Genomic DNA, 15,232 nt, shown 5'->3' with positions numbered 1-15,232 from the left:
CTTTTCATAGTGATCTAGAAACTGAATGGGTCAAAGACTTGGTAGAAAGTGATTCTTTTCTTTACTTGTATGAAGTGCCATGGAATGCCCACTGAAACAGATCCTGTGTTTAGTTCTGTGGTAAGAGGTGCTTTCTTTTAAGAGATAGAACTAGATGCCTGATAAAAACCTGTATGTTGTGTGATAATGTTGTATGATAAAGAGAAGACAAACTGACATTTTATCAGTAGCTTTGGAAAAACATGAGAGAGAGCAACATTTAAAAAAATCAGCACCTTCATAGGGTAGAACTTGGTGGGATGAGTAGAAATTGATTCTGAGATAAATAAACTTCACTCAAAATAATCCAGCATCAGTGATTGAAATGTTGTTTTCAATATGTAAAAGAATGGTACACATTACTTCATTAATCACTACTTTTCATAGTTAATTTTGTAGTTGTTGCTAACATAGGATAATCTGAGAATTTTTGTGTGTTTGAGACTATTTAAAATGTAACTGGTATGCTTTTGTGTTCTTTTCCTCAGAATGAAATCATTAAGGTTTTTTTAGATATGCATGGGCAAAATCACTTCTTTCCAACACTACTGTTCAGTTCAGTTCAGTCGTGTCTGACTCTTTGTGATCCCATGGACTGCAGCACACCAGGCTTCCCTGTCCATCACCAACTCCTGGAGCTTACTCAAACTCAGGTACATCGAGTTGGTGATGATATCCAACGATCTCATTCTCTGTGGTCCCCTTTTCCTCCTGCCTGTAATCTTTGCCAGCATCAGGGTTTTTCCAAATGAATCAGTTCTTCCCATCAGGTGGTCAAAGTATTGGAGTTTAAGCTTCAGCATCAGTCCTTCCATGAATATTCAGGACTGATTTCCTTTCCGATGGACTGGTTGGATCTCCCTGCAGTCCAAAGGACTGTCAAGAGTCTTCCTCAACACCATCATTCAAAAGCATCAATTCTTCAGCACTCAGCTTTCTTTGTAGTCCAACTCTCAAATCCATACATGACTACTGGAAAAACCATAGCTTTGACTAGACAGACCTTTGTTGGCAAAGTAATGTCTTTGCTTGTTAATATGCTGTCTAGGTTGGTCATAGCTTTTCTTCCAAGCAGAAAGCGCCTTTTAATTTCATGGCTGCACTTGTCATCTGCAGTGATTTTGGAGCCCCCCAAAATAAAGTCTGCCACCGTTTCCATTGTTTCCCCATCTATTTGCCATGACGTGATGGGACCGGATGCCATGATCTTAGTTTTCTGAATGTCGAGTTTTAAGCCAACTTTTTCACTCTCCTCTTTCACTTTCATCAAGAGGCTCTTTAGTTCTTCTTTGCTTTCTGCCATAAGGGTGGTGTCATCTGCATATCTGAGGTTACTGATATTTCTCCCGGCAATCCTGATTTCAGCTTGTGCTTCATCCAGCCCAGCATTTCACATGATGTACTCTGCATAAAAATTAAATAAGCAGGGTGACAAAATACAGCCTTGATGTACTCCTTTCCAGATTTAGAATAAGTCTGTTGTTCCATGTCCAGTTCTATCTGTTGCTTCTTGACTTGCATACAGATTTCTCAGGAGGGAGGTCAGGTGGTCTGATATTCCCATGTCTTGAAGAATTTTCCACAGTTTGTTTTGATCCACACAGTCAAAGGCTTTGGCATAGCCAATAAAGCAAAAGTAGATGTTTTTCTGAAATGCTCTTGCTTTTTCAATGATACAATTTGATGTATGGCAATTTGAACTCTGGTTCCTCTGCCTTTTCTAAATCCAGCTTGAACATCTGGAAGTTCATGGTTCACATACTGTTGAAGCCTCCTGGCTTGGGGAATTTTGAGCATTACTTTGCTAGTGTGTGAGATGAGTGAGGTTGTGCAGTAGTTTGAACATTCTTTGGCATTGCCATTCTTTGGGATTGGAATGAAAACTGACCTTTCCCAGTCCTGTGGCCACTGCTGAGTTTTCCAAATTTGCTGGCATATTGAGTGCAGCACTTTCACAGCATCATCTTTCAGGATTTGAAATAGCTCAACTGGAATTCTATCACCTCTGCTAGCTTTTTCATAGTGATGCTTCCTGAGGACCACTTGATTTCGCATTCCAGAATGTCTGGCTCTAGGTGAGTGATCACACCATTGTGATTATCTGGATCATGAAGATCATTTTGTATAGTTCTTCTGTGTATTCTTGCCACTTCTGCTTAATATCTTCTGCTTCTATTAGGTCCATACCATTTCTGTCCTTTATTGTGCCCATCTTTGCGTGAAATGTTATCTTAGTATCTCTGATTTTCTTGAAAAGATCTCTAGTCTTTCCCATTCTATTGTTTTCCTCTATTTCTTTGCATTGATCATGGAGGAAGGCTTTCTCATCTCTCCTTGTTGTTCTTTGGAACTCTGCATTTAGATGGGTATATCTTTCCTTCTCCCCTTTGCTTTTGCTTCTCTTCTTTTCGGAGCTATTTGTGAGGACTCCTCAGACAACCATTTTGCCTTTTTGCATTTCTTTTTCTTGGGAATGGTCTTGATTACTGCCTCCTGTACAGTGTCACGAACCTCTGTCCATAGTTCTTCAGGCACTCTGTCTATCAGATCTAATCCCTTGAATCTATTTGTCACTTCCACTGTATAATCGTTAGGGATTTGATTTAGGTCATACCTGAATGGTCTAGTGGTTTTCTCTACTTTCTTCAATTTTAAGTCTGAATTTTGCAATAAGGAGTTCATGATCTGAGCCACAGTCAGCTCCTGGTCTTGTTTTTGCTAACTGTCTAGAGAGGCTTCTCCATTTTTGGCTGCAAAGAATATAATCAATCTGATTTCAGTATTGATCTGGTGATGTCCACGTGTAGAGTCTTCTCTTGTGTTGTTGGAAGAGGGTCTTTGCTATGACCAGTGTGTTCTCTAGGCAACACTCTGTTAGCCTTTGCCCTACTTCATTCTCTACTCCAAGGCCAAATTTGCGTGTTACTCCAGGTGTTTCTTGACTTCCGACTTTTGCATTCCAGCCCGCTATAATGAAAAGGACATCTTTTTTAGGTGTTAGTTTTAGAAGGTCTTGTAGGTGAGGTCTTCATAGAACCGTTCAACTTCAGCTTCTTCAGTACCATAAGAAAGTTCTTTGTGTGCTACTTGATTATTAACTATTTTAGTGCCACCCCTGATTGTCAACTAAGTGGTAAGAACAGAGATAAAACCATATATAAATGTCCTTTTTGATTCTGTAAAAATGTAGATATTTGGAATTTTAAAATGATTTGAACGTTACTTTAACCAACAATTTTAGTTGATAAAGTTGAGAAATATTAACAAAGGATTATAAAGGATTATGCTTTTAAAACAAAAGTTATTCATTTGTTCAACATTATTTACCTATGTAACCAATTTATATCAAGCGCAGTTCTAGACCCTGGGAATACAAGGATGAGTAAACATTCATGGAGCTTATATTTTGTGGAGAAGACAGCAAATGAACAAATAAATAATGTGAAGAAGTGATTGGTAGTTTGTAAAATATATAACAGAGTAAAGGGAGAGAATGTGATCAAGTGGGGGCTGTTTTGATAGATTAGTCAGGGAAGGCTGTTTTGAGGGAAGCAGAAACCTCGATGCAGAGATCTTGCAAAAATTTATTCCAGGCAGAAGGAATGGTAAATGTGAAAATCATGAGTCAGGATCTAGCTTATTGAGAACCAGTTTGGCATGTTGGAGGAAAAGCAAGAAAGCTGGTCTGACAAGTGCAGAGAACAAAGTGGAGAATAATAGGACTTGAGGGTGAAGGAGCAGGCAGGGACTGGAGCATATTGGGCCTTATTGCCCTTGAATTTTATTTTGAGTGTAATTGGACATTATAGGAGAGTTTGAGGACCAAGGTCTGATTTGCATTTTACAAAATTCATTCCACCTACTGAGTGGAAAACTGACCATAGGAAAGGTGAGATCTGAAGCATTCGACCATTTGGGAATCTTTTGCGGTGATCTAGGTCTGTGGTTTCCAGTGTGCTCATGACCATCCATTGTGGTGCAAGAAGAAACTGTTAGAGCTGTATATTTATATTAATTTTTAAAAATTAAGCTCTACTAATTTCAGTATACACATCTGTCCTGGCACCCACATTCCATCTATATATTAGCTACATGTCACCAGGTTTGGCCTGAGCAAGTGGGAAAATGCTGATGTCATTTTCTGAGAAGAGAAAACATGGTAGAGCAAGGTTTGTTTGCGGATAAGGGTGGGGAAGCAGTAACTCACTTTGGACATTTTGAGATGTCTGCTAGCAATACGAGATTATCAGGTAAGTGATTTACATTTATGACCCTGGAGTCAAGGTTAGAAGCCAGGATTTAGATTAGAGATTGAAATTTGAAAATCATTAGCAAAGAGGCAGTGTACAAGAACTTTGGAACCATCCTGTGTAAATGCAGTTTTCAACTTTGGCATTCATTATGTAATGGTGGACAAGTTAATTTGGAGATAGTAAAATGGAGAAGTTAAATGGAGATAGTAATAATATGTATGTCACTGGGTTATTGTAAGGATTAAATAAGTTAACACAAGCAAAGTGTTTGAACAATGTCTAGCATGTAGTATTCAGTGGATGTTAACTGTTACCAATTTATGAATGGTGTTTAAAACTGTGAGGTTAGATGAGATGGCCTAGAGAATGAATGTAGGTAGAGAAACCATCCACGGAAGGAGCCCTGAAGCAATACAACCTCTAGAATTCAGAGACAGGAGGGAGGACACTGAGAAGGAATGGGGTAGGAGTCAAACCAGTAGGATGTGGGTTCTAGTAGCTTGCCTAGTGAAGAAAATATTTCAGGAGAAGTCATCAACTTGGACAAATTCTGCTTTTGAGGGTTTGAGTAAGATGAGGGCTGAGAATTGACCATTGGATTAGTTAAGATGGAAGTTACTGAAGACGTTGAGAAGTGGATTCAGTTGACTAGTGCATAAACACTTGATTGGAATAGGTTAAGGAGAATTGGGGGTATAGGATTGGACAATATGTATATATATAGACAATGCAGAGGGGTTTGGGTATGAGAGGAAGAAAGAAAACGAAGTGGTAGCTAGAGAAAGATTTGTGGAGTCAAGGAAAGGTAGGAAGTGGGGTGTGTTTGAGGGACTTCCCAGGTGGCGCTAGTGGTAAAGAACCTGCCTGCCAGTGCAGAAGACATGGGCTCGATCCCTGAGTGAGAAAGATCCCCTGGAAGAGGGCATGGCAACCCACTCCAGTATTCTTGCCTGGAGAATCCCATGGACAGAGGAGCCTAGTGGACTACAGTCCATGGGATCGCAAAGAGTTAGACACAGCTGAAGTGACTTAGCATGCATGCATGCATGGGGTGTGTTTGTATTGATTATAAGATGGAAGGTAGTATAGCAAGTTTGTATACTGATGAGAGTGAACCAGTGGGTAGAGAAAACTCAATGATGTTTGAGTGACATGGAATAATTGTAGCAGCCAAGACCTTGAGTAGATAAAATAAGGTGGATAAGTGCAAAGTTGGAGGGGATAGTCTTAGATATACTGGCAGAGATAGTTCATCCATTGATGAAGGTAGAGAAGATTAATGGAAGTGCAGATAGACGAGGTGGCAAGAATACACAGAACTGTACAAAAAGATCTTCATGACCCAGATAAACATGATGGTGGGATCACTCACCTAGAGCCAGACATCCTGGAATGTGAAGTCAAGTGGGCCTTAGGAAGCATCACTACGAACAAAGCTAGTGGAGGTGATGGAATTCCAGTTGAGCTATTTCAAATCCTGAAAGATGATGCTGTGAAAGTGCTGCACTCAATATGCCAGCAAATTTGGAAAACTCAGCAGTGGCCACAGGACTGGGAAAGGTCAGTATTCATTCCAATCCCATAGAAAGGCAGTGCCAAAGAATGTTCAAACTACTGCACAACCTCACTCATCTCACACACTAGTAAAGTAATGCTCAAAATTCTCCAAGCCAGGAGACTTCAACAGTGTGTGAACCATGAACTTCCAGATGTTCAAGCTGGATTTAGAAAAGGCAGAGGAACCAGAGTTCAAATTGCCATACATCAAATTGTATCATTGAAAAAGCAAGAGCATTTCAGAAAAACATCTACTTTTGCTTTATTGGCTATGCCAAAGCCTTTGACTGTGTGGATCAAAACAAACTGTGGAAAATTCTTCAAGACATGGGAATATCAGACCACCTGACCTCCCTCCTGAGAAATCGGTATGCAAGTCAAGAAGCAACAGTTATAACTGGACATGGAACAACAGATTGATTCCAAATCTGGAAAGGTGTACATCAAGGCTGTATATTATCACCCTGCTTATTTAACTTTTATGCAGAGTACATCATGTGAAATGCTGGGCTGGATGAAGCACAAGCTGAAATCAGGATTGCCGGGAGAAATATCAGTAACCTCAGATATGCAGATGACACCACCCTTATGGCAGAAAGCAAAGAAGAACTAAAGAGCCTCTTGATGAAAGTGAAAGAGGAGAGTGAAAAAGTTGGCTTAAAACTCGACATTCAGAAAACTAAGATCATGGCATCCGGTCCCATCACGTCATGGCAAATAGATGGGGAAACAATGGAAACGGTGGCAGACTTTATTTTGGGGGGCTCCAAAATCACTGCAGATGATAAGTGCAGCCATGAAATTAAAAGGCGCTTTCTGCTTGGAAGAAAAGCTATGACCAACCTAGACAGCATATTAACAAGCAAAGACATTACTTTGCCAACAAAGGTCTGTCTAGTCAAAGCTATGGTTTTTCCAGTAGTCATGTATGGATATGAGAGTTGGACTACAAAGAAAGCTGAGTGCTGAAGAATTGATTCTTTTGAACGATGGTGTTGGAGAAGACTCTTGAGAGTCCCTTGAACTGCAGGGAGATCCAACCAGTCCATCGGAAAGGAAATCAGTCCTGAATATTCATGGAAGGACTGATGGTGAAGCTGAAACTCCAATACTTTGCCCACCTGATGTGAAGAACTGACTCATTGGAAAATAACCTGGTGCTGGCAAAGACTGAAGGCAGGAAGAGAAGGGGATGACAGAGGATGAGGTGTTTGGATGGCATTACCGATGCAATGGACATGAGTTTGAGCAGGGTCCGGGAGTTGGTGATGGACAGGGAATCTGGTGTGCTGCAGTCCATGGGGTCGCAAAATGTTGGACACGACTGAGCGACTGAACTGAGCTGAACTGAGATAGATTGAAGGGTTTGGTTATGGAAAAATGAGATAATTTTTTCAGAGTGCTTTACTTTTTCCCATAAGAAGGAGGTGGAATCATTAGCTGAGAGTCAGAGTGGGAAGAGGTTTGTAAAGTTTGAGAGAGAGAGGAGGTGGTGTCAGATAGGCATCTTGGGAAGTAAGAGAGTGAGTTCACTAGGGAAGTACAGGTGGAATGTCAAGGAGTTCAGGGGCCCCATCTGAGGTTATTAAAGTGATTCTAGGTGGCTGAGGAGGGAAATGTGATTTTGAGGGAACATACAGTGGAAAGGTGGTAGAGACAGTGCCCCCCTCTGCTTCTGTTTTGAACTCCTTAACCATGGCTGAGAATTGACCATTGGATTTGTTAAGATGGAAGTTTCTTCTCAGGTTCATGGATATCGACAGAGGAATTAGTGAAAGTGAATAAGCCAAAAAATAATCATTTCCTTTTTGCCTGTATTCAGTATCTGTATCATGCATGATGTTTCATGTAGATGATGAGTTTGTAGAGGTGTTTATGTTGCCATATCTCCTTTAGAGTGCCTGCTTTATACAAGTTATATCAAGATGGCACTGGGACACTTGCAATGAATTATATTTGGTTGCTGAAGAAAGTAAAAAAAATATGTGTGTGTGTGTGAAATCTCTAATGGAGAAGCTTTGTAGTTTTTCCTGATAGAAAAACCTCATCAAAGTTTTCCCTGGGACCTGTGGTTTCTGTTAATCTAGAATTATCACTCATATTGACTTCATACTTTTGAGCTGGATTACAGATGAATTCAAAGTCTGGTTTTCTTTTCTTTCAGGTGCTGGAGAATCTGGCAAAAGCACTATTGTGAAACAGATGAAGTAAGTTGGAACATGGTATTTTGTAAAACTGTTCAATACATTTCCTCAAAATGTGTAAAAGTCCATAGTGTCTTTTATTTTAGTTCCATGGTAATGATTTGTGGTTTTCTTTTTTTTAAAGAATCATTCATGAAGATGGCTATTCAGAGGAAGAATGTAAACAATATAAAGTAGTTGTCTACAGCAATACTATACAGTCCATCATTGCAATCATAAGAGCCATGGGACGGCTAAAGATTGACTTTGGGGAAGCTGCCAGAGCAGTAAGTGTTTCTCATTTCCTCTTTACTTGCTCTTTTTCAGTAGATGCAGTTAAACAAAATCTGCTTCATGTTTTAGGGAAATAAATGTAAGTGACAAGATGTAGCAAAGTACTGTCTGCTCATTTGAGATGTGTTAACAATCTACTTTAGGAGATATTTGATTACTGCCACAAATACAAATCTAGGAAATGGGATTGTGTGGATATACTGTAGGTTTTTGTGGTAACTGTCTTATTCACTTGCTTCTTTTACAGTGCTGTTGACTTTTGTAGTAGTAAATAATAAAATGATCTAAAAGAGGTTGGCATGATAAAGTAGCTCTGTTTTCTGAGGTGTAGAGAAAACAAATATCAGTCTCTGGGATAAACTTGCTAAGGACATGAATACTAAGTCTTGATTTTAGAAGCGATTTTCTGGTATTCAAGAATACTATATCCTTATACTACACTGTACTATAGGCTATAGAATTGAGTTTTATCATGTCTTAGTATAATTTTTGAAATGTCAGATATTCATAAGTTGTGTTGATTGATTATAATACTTATTGGGCCCTGAAAGTATAGTTTGTAAATTAAGATATTTGATACAGTGGGGAGAGGGCCAAAATGAAGGTGCAGGATTTTTCATATCATCATTAGCTAAATTCCAAGAGAAGGCTGGGAACGTATAGGACGCTTTCCTAGAACTAAGGGAGTCATCAGCTGTGTTCATTGTCATACTTAGGTGCTATGGTCAATAAAAGGAAGTGACTTCGGGAGACTGCCTGGAAAGGCAAAGCCCCTATGTCTGTAAAGTAGCTTAGGAACTCTTCTAAGCAACTGTCAACTTTTCAAATGCAAATTAATATTCAGTAAATAAGTAGGAAAAGTATTGGAGGGAATCATAGTAAAAGGATGGTTATAATTGATAATGTTAGACTAGGAGGTCTAGTGGTGCCATGTATGAAGGGAAGCTGTAATAAGGATTGTAAAATGATTGGAGAGAAGAGAGCAAAAGAAAAAGTGAAGAGGAATGTGTGGGGCATGGCTTTGACATTTTTGTAGGAATTCCATATCACAGAAATTAGAGACTGTTTTTCTAACCCTCTGAGCAGGAAAAATGTGGTAACTGAGACAAGAATAAACAAAGTCTTTATTTTTGTCTTATTGCTTTCTATCCCTTCTCTCACCAGCCTGTCTTCCTTCTTCCCCACCCCATCTACCAGTTCTTTCTCATGTTCTTACTTTCTTCCTCTCTTTTCTCATTCCTTCTTATCACCCAACTCTGTTTCTGTCATATTTGCTGTATCCAATAATTGGTTAGTAATACTTACTCTCTTCCCTCTCTTTGTTGGCTTTTTTCCCATCTCAGTTATTTGCTTACTTTCTTAGTTTCCTCCTTTTTTATTTCTCACTCTCTTTCTGACCTCCTTTCTATCCTGCTGGCCATGCCTTCTCCTTTCCTTTCTTTCCTCTGTCAAAATAGTTGTTATTAATCTTTGGGCCCCATCATTCCTTTGTCACCAGATGCAGTTGACATTCTGTCTTAGAATGTTCAGGCTGCTTAAATAAAATGCCATTGATTCAGTAGCTTATAAATAACTGAAATTTATTCCTCATACTTCTGAAGACTAGAAGCCTGAGAACTGGGTGCCAGCATGGTCTGGTTAGAGCTCTCTTCCAGGTCGCAGACTTTTTGCTGTGTCCTCACTAGGCAGGAGGGGAAGGGATCTCCCTGGAGTCTCTTTTATAACGGCATTCACCCATTCGTGAGGGCACCATCCTGATGACCTAAGCATCTCCCAGAGGGCCTACCTCCTAAAACTATCACTTGGACATTAGGATTTCAACATAGAAATTTGAGGGGGATGCAAACATTCACACCATACTATCCCTTTTCCTTTCATTTCTTTCTTGGTCAGCTCAGTACCATTAATCTCCAGGTCCTAACACTCCTGTGTCACCAGATGCAGTTGACATTATTAATTCCTCTCATGCCTGTTGAATCATCTAGCCCTCCAGCACCTACTTATCATAATCTACAACCCTATATAATTTTTTGAAGTTTCTCTTTTTTTTCTTTCATATGTAAGGATTTATATTTATAGCTCCTCACTTATCTTTTGCTAGTTTTTTGTAGCTGGTAGGAGAGTGAATGGAAAAGCATAGAGCTGATGTGGGATAGGTTGCTTTTTCATATCTGCTTTATAGGTGGAGGTATGATAATCACTGAAAAGAGGGGCCTCTTTATGGACCTGTAAAAGACGGTTTATTGTGGACAAGCAGGAGTAGGTCTCTGGAAGGGGTTAAGGGAAAGATGTTTCCTCCTAAAACTTAACAAAGTCAAGACAGCAAAAATACGTAGCAGTATCTGTTTTAAAGTTTCTAAAATTAGAATCCTGATATTTAAAAAAACTAATACTTATTGAGGTTTTGAATACTTGCATGAGTATAGGTCAATTTTCAGAACCAAGGGACTATAAATTATTTATTTTTTTTAACTTTTTTTTAATTAAAAAAATTTTAGTTTTATTTTTGGCTCTGCTGGGTCTTTGTTGCTGCGTAGGCATTTCTCTAGTTGCTGTGAGTGAGGGGGTACTCTCTAGTTGTGGTGCATGGGCTTCTCATTGCTGTGGCTTCTCTTGTTGTGGAGCACGGACTCGGGGGCGTGTGGGCTTCAGTAGTTGTGGCTCCCAGGCTCTAGAGCACAGGCTCAATAGTTGTGGCATATGGGCTTAGTTGCTCTGGCAGCATGTGGGGTCTTCCTGGATTAGGGATCAAACCTGTGTCTCCTGCATTAGCAGGCAGATTCTTTACCACTGAGCCACCAGGGAAGTCCCTATAAAATCTTTAAATGTTAAATAAGGCAATATACTATATATAACTTCCTTGGTGGCTCAGATAATAAAGCATCTGCCTGCTGTGCAGGAGACTCAGGTTCTATCGTTGGGTTGGGAAGATCTCCTGGAGAAGGAAATGGCAACCCACTCCAGTATTCCTGCCTGGAAAATCCCATGGACAGAGGAGCCTGGTAGGCTACAGTCCATCGGTTTATACTATATACATAGAAGGACGTGCCCACTGTTGAGTACATTGCCAGTCTGTGTAATTTTTGAGCTTTTCTCATTCATTCCTTTTTTATAAAATTATTATCTCTGAAAATAGACGAGGGGAATATAGATATTAGATAAAGTTTCTTAGAGAGGGATGGGTCTAAAGTATTACTGGGAAAAATACTGGAAAGAATCGCAAAAGAAGAATGTTACCTGACTACTTGTAATATAGTTGATTGCTCCCCTTCCCCCTTTACTACTTCTTTACAGATTTGTTTAGCAGTTGCATTCTTACAGTTAATTAAAAATCTCCTGAGACAGATAAATATTAGATTCAAGGCAGGGAAATCATCCCATGAGATCTGTGTTTATTTTTAAAGTATCTGACAAGCAGGGCTGGGTAGAATAAAGCAAAGCAGTCACAATTCTCACAGCCCTTTGTGTCCTCTTTATTTCTCACATGTCTTAGTTTTTAAAACTATAACCACTTAGAAAGCTGTGCCTGTGACTCAGGAAGTTTTGATCAAATCTCTTTGTGGTGTTTTCTTTTTCCTCTTCTACCTTTCTTCCTCTTTCTTATTTAGAAGATTATTATACTTTGGGGAAACCTGGAGACTTTTCTCTGAGGGATTTATTTCCCTCACTAGACATCCAGACTCTGTAAAGGCTTCAGTCTCTTCTTCTTCCTGTTCTTCTGTCTGAGATTTAGGGGGGAAAAAGAGAACACTTTTGCCTTAAACTTGATTAATGTTTTACTCCCTTTGATGTGTTTAGATTTTACCTCTTATCTGCTAGTCTTTTCATTTCTATTTTTATTGTAGGCTTCCTTTAACAGAATGGGGATGTATTCCATGTGCCTGTCTCACAGACCAGTTTTTTCTGTCAAAGAAATCACGAGTAACCAGCATGGAGATTTGTAGGACAGTCAGGAGAGATCTTTTCAGGGAGTAGTGGTGTGAGAAGTGGGAGTGGGAGTGAAGTCATTCCTCAGCTCTGCTCTGCACTTCTGACTGTAGTGGAGTGAGAAGGGAGGAGACAGTTTTCATTGTAAATTCTCTCAAACTACACTGCCAAGAAAGGTCTCTTTCATGTCTTTTTTAAGAAGTAGTTACCATGTATTGTATATTTGCATGTGTGTGTAAAGAGACACTTATTAAGTCTTCAAGAAATAGAGAATCATCTGTCTCTCTCCCTTAAATGCTTTCCTCAGGACGATGCCCGGCAATTGTTTGTTTTAGCTGGCAGTGCCGAAGAAGGAGTCATGACTCCAGAATTAGCAGGAGTGATTAAACGGTTATGGCGAGATGGTGGGGTGCAAGCTTGCTTCAGCAGATCCAGGGAATATCAGCTCAATGATTCTGCTTCATAGTAAGTAATTTTTCCTGTGAAACTAAAACAGAAAGTATCTCAGTGATCCTATCAACAGTTCAGTGCCGATTCTTAAGGAAATATTTTAGGAACAGACACTCTTAGAATTCTGTAGGATATATTTATAAAAATTGTTTCAGTTTAGGGTTATAGAGCCGTTGGTCATTTTGTGTGGCTTGGAGAAAAATGTTTCCTCTTGGAATGTAAATGGGAGACTTGGCGTCATTAAAGTAGCTCTGTGGTCATTTATAGTAAATAAGTGAGAGGAGAGAAATCTATTGCAGCTGAGTCCTTAATTTCTTTCAACTCAGTAAGTTCTCTCTGCATAAGGACTTTACATTGATTGCCAGCTAACAAGAGAAGTTAAAATTGTGGTATCCCTTTTATGCACACAACTCTCTGTGGCTGGGCTGCACTATGGATTTCTCTGGTACTAGTCACCACTTAAAAATCTTTTGTCTAGATCACAATAATAGACTTTGTGTAGAAAGAGAATGTTGAGTCTTGGGACAAAGTTGAAGCATCTGTTTGTTAAGAAAATTCTCTGAAGTGTTACATAGTTTCAGAAAATTTGTAATTAATACTTCTGTTAAGCTATTATGTATTGTCCTATATTGCTTCTTTTACAGTGTGTTTATAAGACCTATATTCAGAATGTGTGGGTTTTTTCTTAATGTTGTTTTGGGGTCTTGATGTGCTCTTGTTACCGGTATTCATCTCTGTACTAAATGAAGGCATTTCTAAGCATTAAGGTATTTTTTCCAATATTCTCCTACTTTTCCTATCATTCTAGCTTAAATTGTTATAAGAAGAAATTAAATGATATTTGAGAAACATTTTTTAAATGAAAACTTGACTTTAGAAACGTGTCAGGATTCTATAATTCTCTCCGAAGTCATCAAAGCCAGATTGTAATTTTTAAAACATGCATTCAATAAGCTCTGAATCCTCTAACTATACCTGAAGACACATGATTTATAAAGTGTTTTTATTTTTTTCATAATTATTGATCTAAGCTTGACTGATTCCCTAACATTAATGACGGTACTTAGTTTTGTGCGCGTGTGCATGCTGAGTCGTATCCAACTCTTTGCAGCCCCATGGACTATATATATAGCCTGCTAGGCTTCTCTATCCATGGAATTTTCCAGGCAAGAATACTGGAGTTGGTTGCCATTTCCTACTAAGTTTTATTGAAGGTCATTAATGATTCACTTACTATGGTATCAGCTGTTCTTTAAAAAAAAAATTAGGGGGGGTACTGAAATTGTGAAGAATGTAATTTAGCTTTGAAGCAGTTTTTAAATTATTTCACTGAACAAGTGAAGTTTCTTTGGAGGTATTTGTTTCTTTTTGGCTTAGATTAAAAAGAAATGTTTAACTTTTCTGTCATGAATGAAAACAGGAGGAAATACTCATTCTTACTGAGCTTAGTAGTTCTTTTTAATTTTAATAATTCAAACAGCATTTCTAATGTCCTGGAAAATGTTTAAACAGACAAACAACCCATTAATTTAAATGTCTGAGGGCTTTTGTTTGGTTGGATTTTTGTCCTGTGCAGTGCACAGTTGATTGAGTATTAAATTTTAGGAGTCTTTATTAAGAATAGTGTTTTCATGTTTTTTAATTGGCTTTCACAGTTAAATTTTGGTAGAATTAATACCACTTTTGTGTAGTGTATAAGGAATCTACTTTAATTGTCCTGTGTTAGGTTCCTTTTTTTTTTCCTCATTATCATTTCTGAGATACTGAAGATCTGATTTGTTCTGCCACTTTAGTGACAGGTACAGATTCTGCTATCAGCAAGAACTAGTTTAGTCTTTTGACTTGCTCTGCACATGGTTGGCTTCATTAGGTAAAAATAAATGTGTATTTTACTTACTTAGTTACCTAAATGATTTGGATAGAATATCCCAAACCAACTACATTCCAACTCAGCAAGACGTTTTGCGGACCAGAGTGAAGACCACAGGCATTGTGGAAACACATTTCACTTTCAAAGACCTATACTTCAAGTAAGTCACTAGCCTTTTTCTAGATATGCCAAACACAAATATCTTTCCTTTAGTTAGTATCTGTTAATCAGGGTATAATTTATCTAGGCAACTTTCTTTGATTCAGAAATTTATAATTATATTCATCTGCTAGTATTTGGCTGTTTTAAGTGAATGGGGAATCCAAGTATTTCTTCTTTCTCCAAATAGCATCAAATATTTTTTCTATTTGAAGCAATTTGAATTCAAAATTAAATTAGAACTTACGTATCAATAAAAGTAATCATGTGGTTACCAATTTATTTTATCTTTAATTTTATCCTTTTCAGCTGCTTTTTTATTGGAATCACCAAAACAGGTATTGAATGTTTGTTGTTTAGAAGGGTAGCAACAATACTAAAAGGATAGAAAGTAGTGTTTTGGTTTAGTTTATGTGGCTTTGTTCTGGCATTTTGATATTAAAATAGAAATGCTTTTCTCACCAGTGTCAACCGTTTCTTACTGGATCTCACTTCTCTTT

The 15,232-nt window shown here is 38.4% G+C and overlaps 1 protein-coding gene across 3 annotated transcripts in view; it reads left to right on the top strand.

Moving 5' to 3' along the window:
- The window catches only part of GNAI3 (G protein subunit alpha i3), a 52,324-nt gene that overhangs the window by 25,587 nt on the left and 11,505 nt on the right, over positions 1-15,232 (top strand). For 2 of the 3 annotated variants that reach the window (XM_081487095.1, XM_081487096.1), the window contains exons 2-5: positions 8,014-8,056; positions 8,178-8,319; positions 12,561-12,718; positions 14,605-14,733. In XM_081487095.1, the coding sequence (XP_081343221.1) occupies positions 8,014-8,056; positions 8,178-8,319; positions 12,561-12,718; positions 14,605-14,733 (472 nt within the window). Of the gene's footprint in view, positions 1-7,980; positions 8,057-8,177; positions 8,320-12,560; positions 12,719-14,604; positions 14,734-15,232 lie in introns of all 3 variants that reach the window. The other variant, XM_081487097.1, reaches the window with a different exon arrangement.

The sequence above is a fragment of the Giraffa tippelskirchi genome, chromosome 5, assembly GCF_054371585.1.
Source record: "Giraffa tippelskirchi isolate mGirTip1 chromosome 5, T2T-mGirTip1v1.2.pri, whole genome shotgun sequence".
Taxonomy (NCBI): Eukaryota; Metazoa; Chordata; class Mammalia; order Artiodactyla; family Giraffidae; genus Giraffa; species Giraffa tippelskirchi.
Note: the sequence above shows the minus strand (reverse complement) of the source record. Positions and strands in the feature narration are given on the sequence as shown.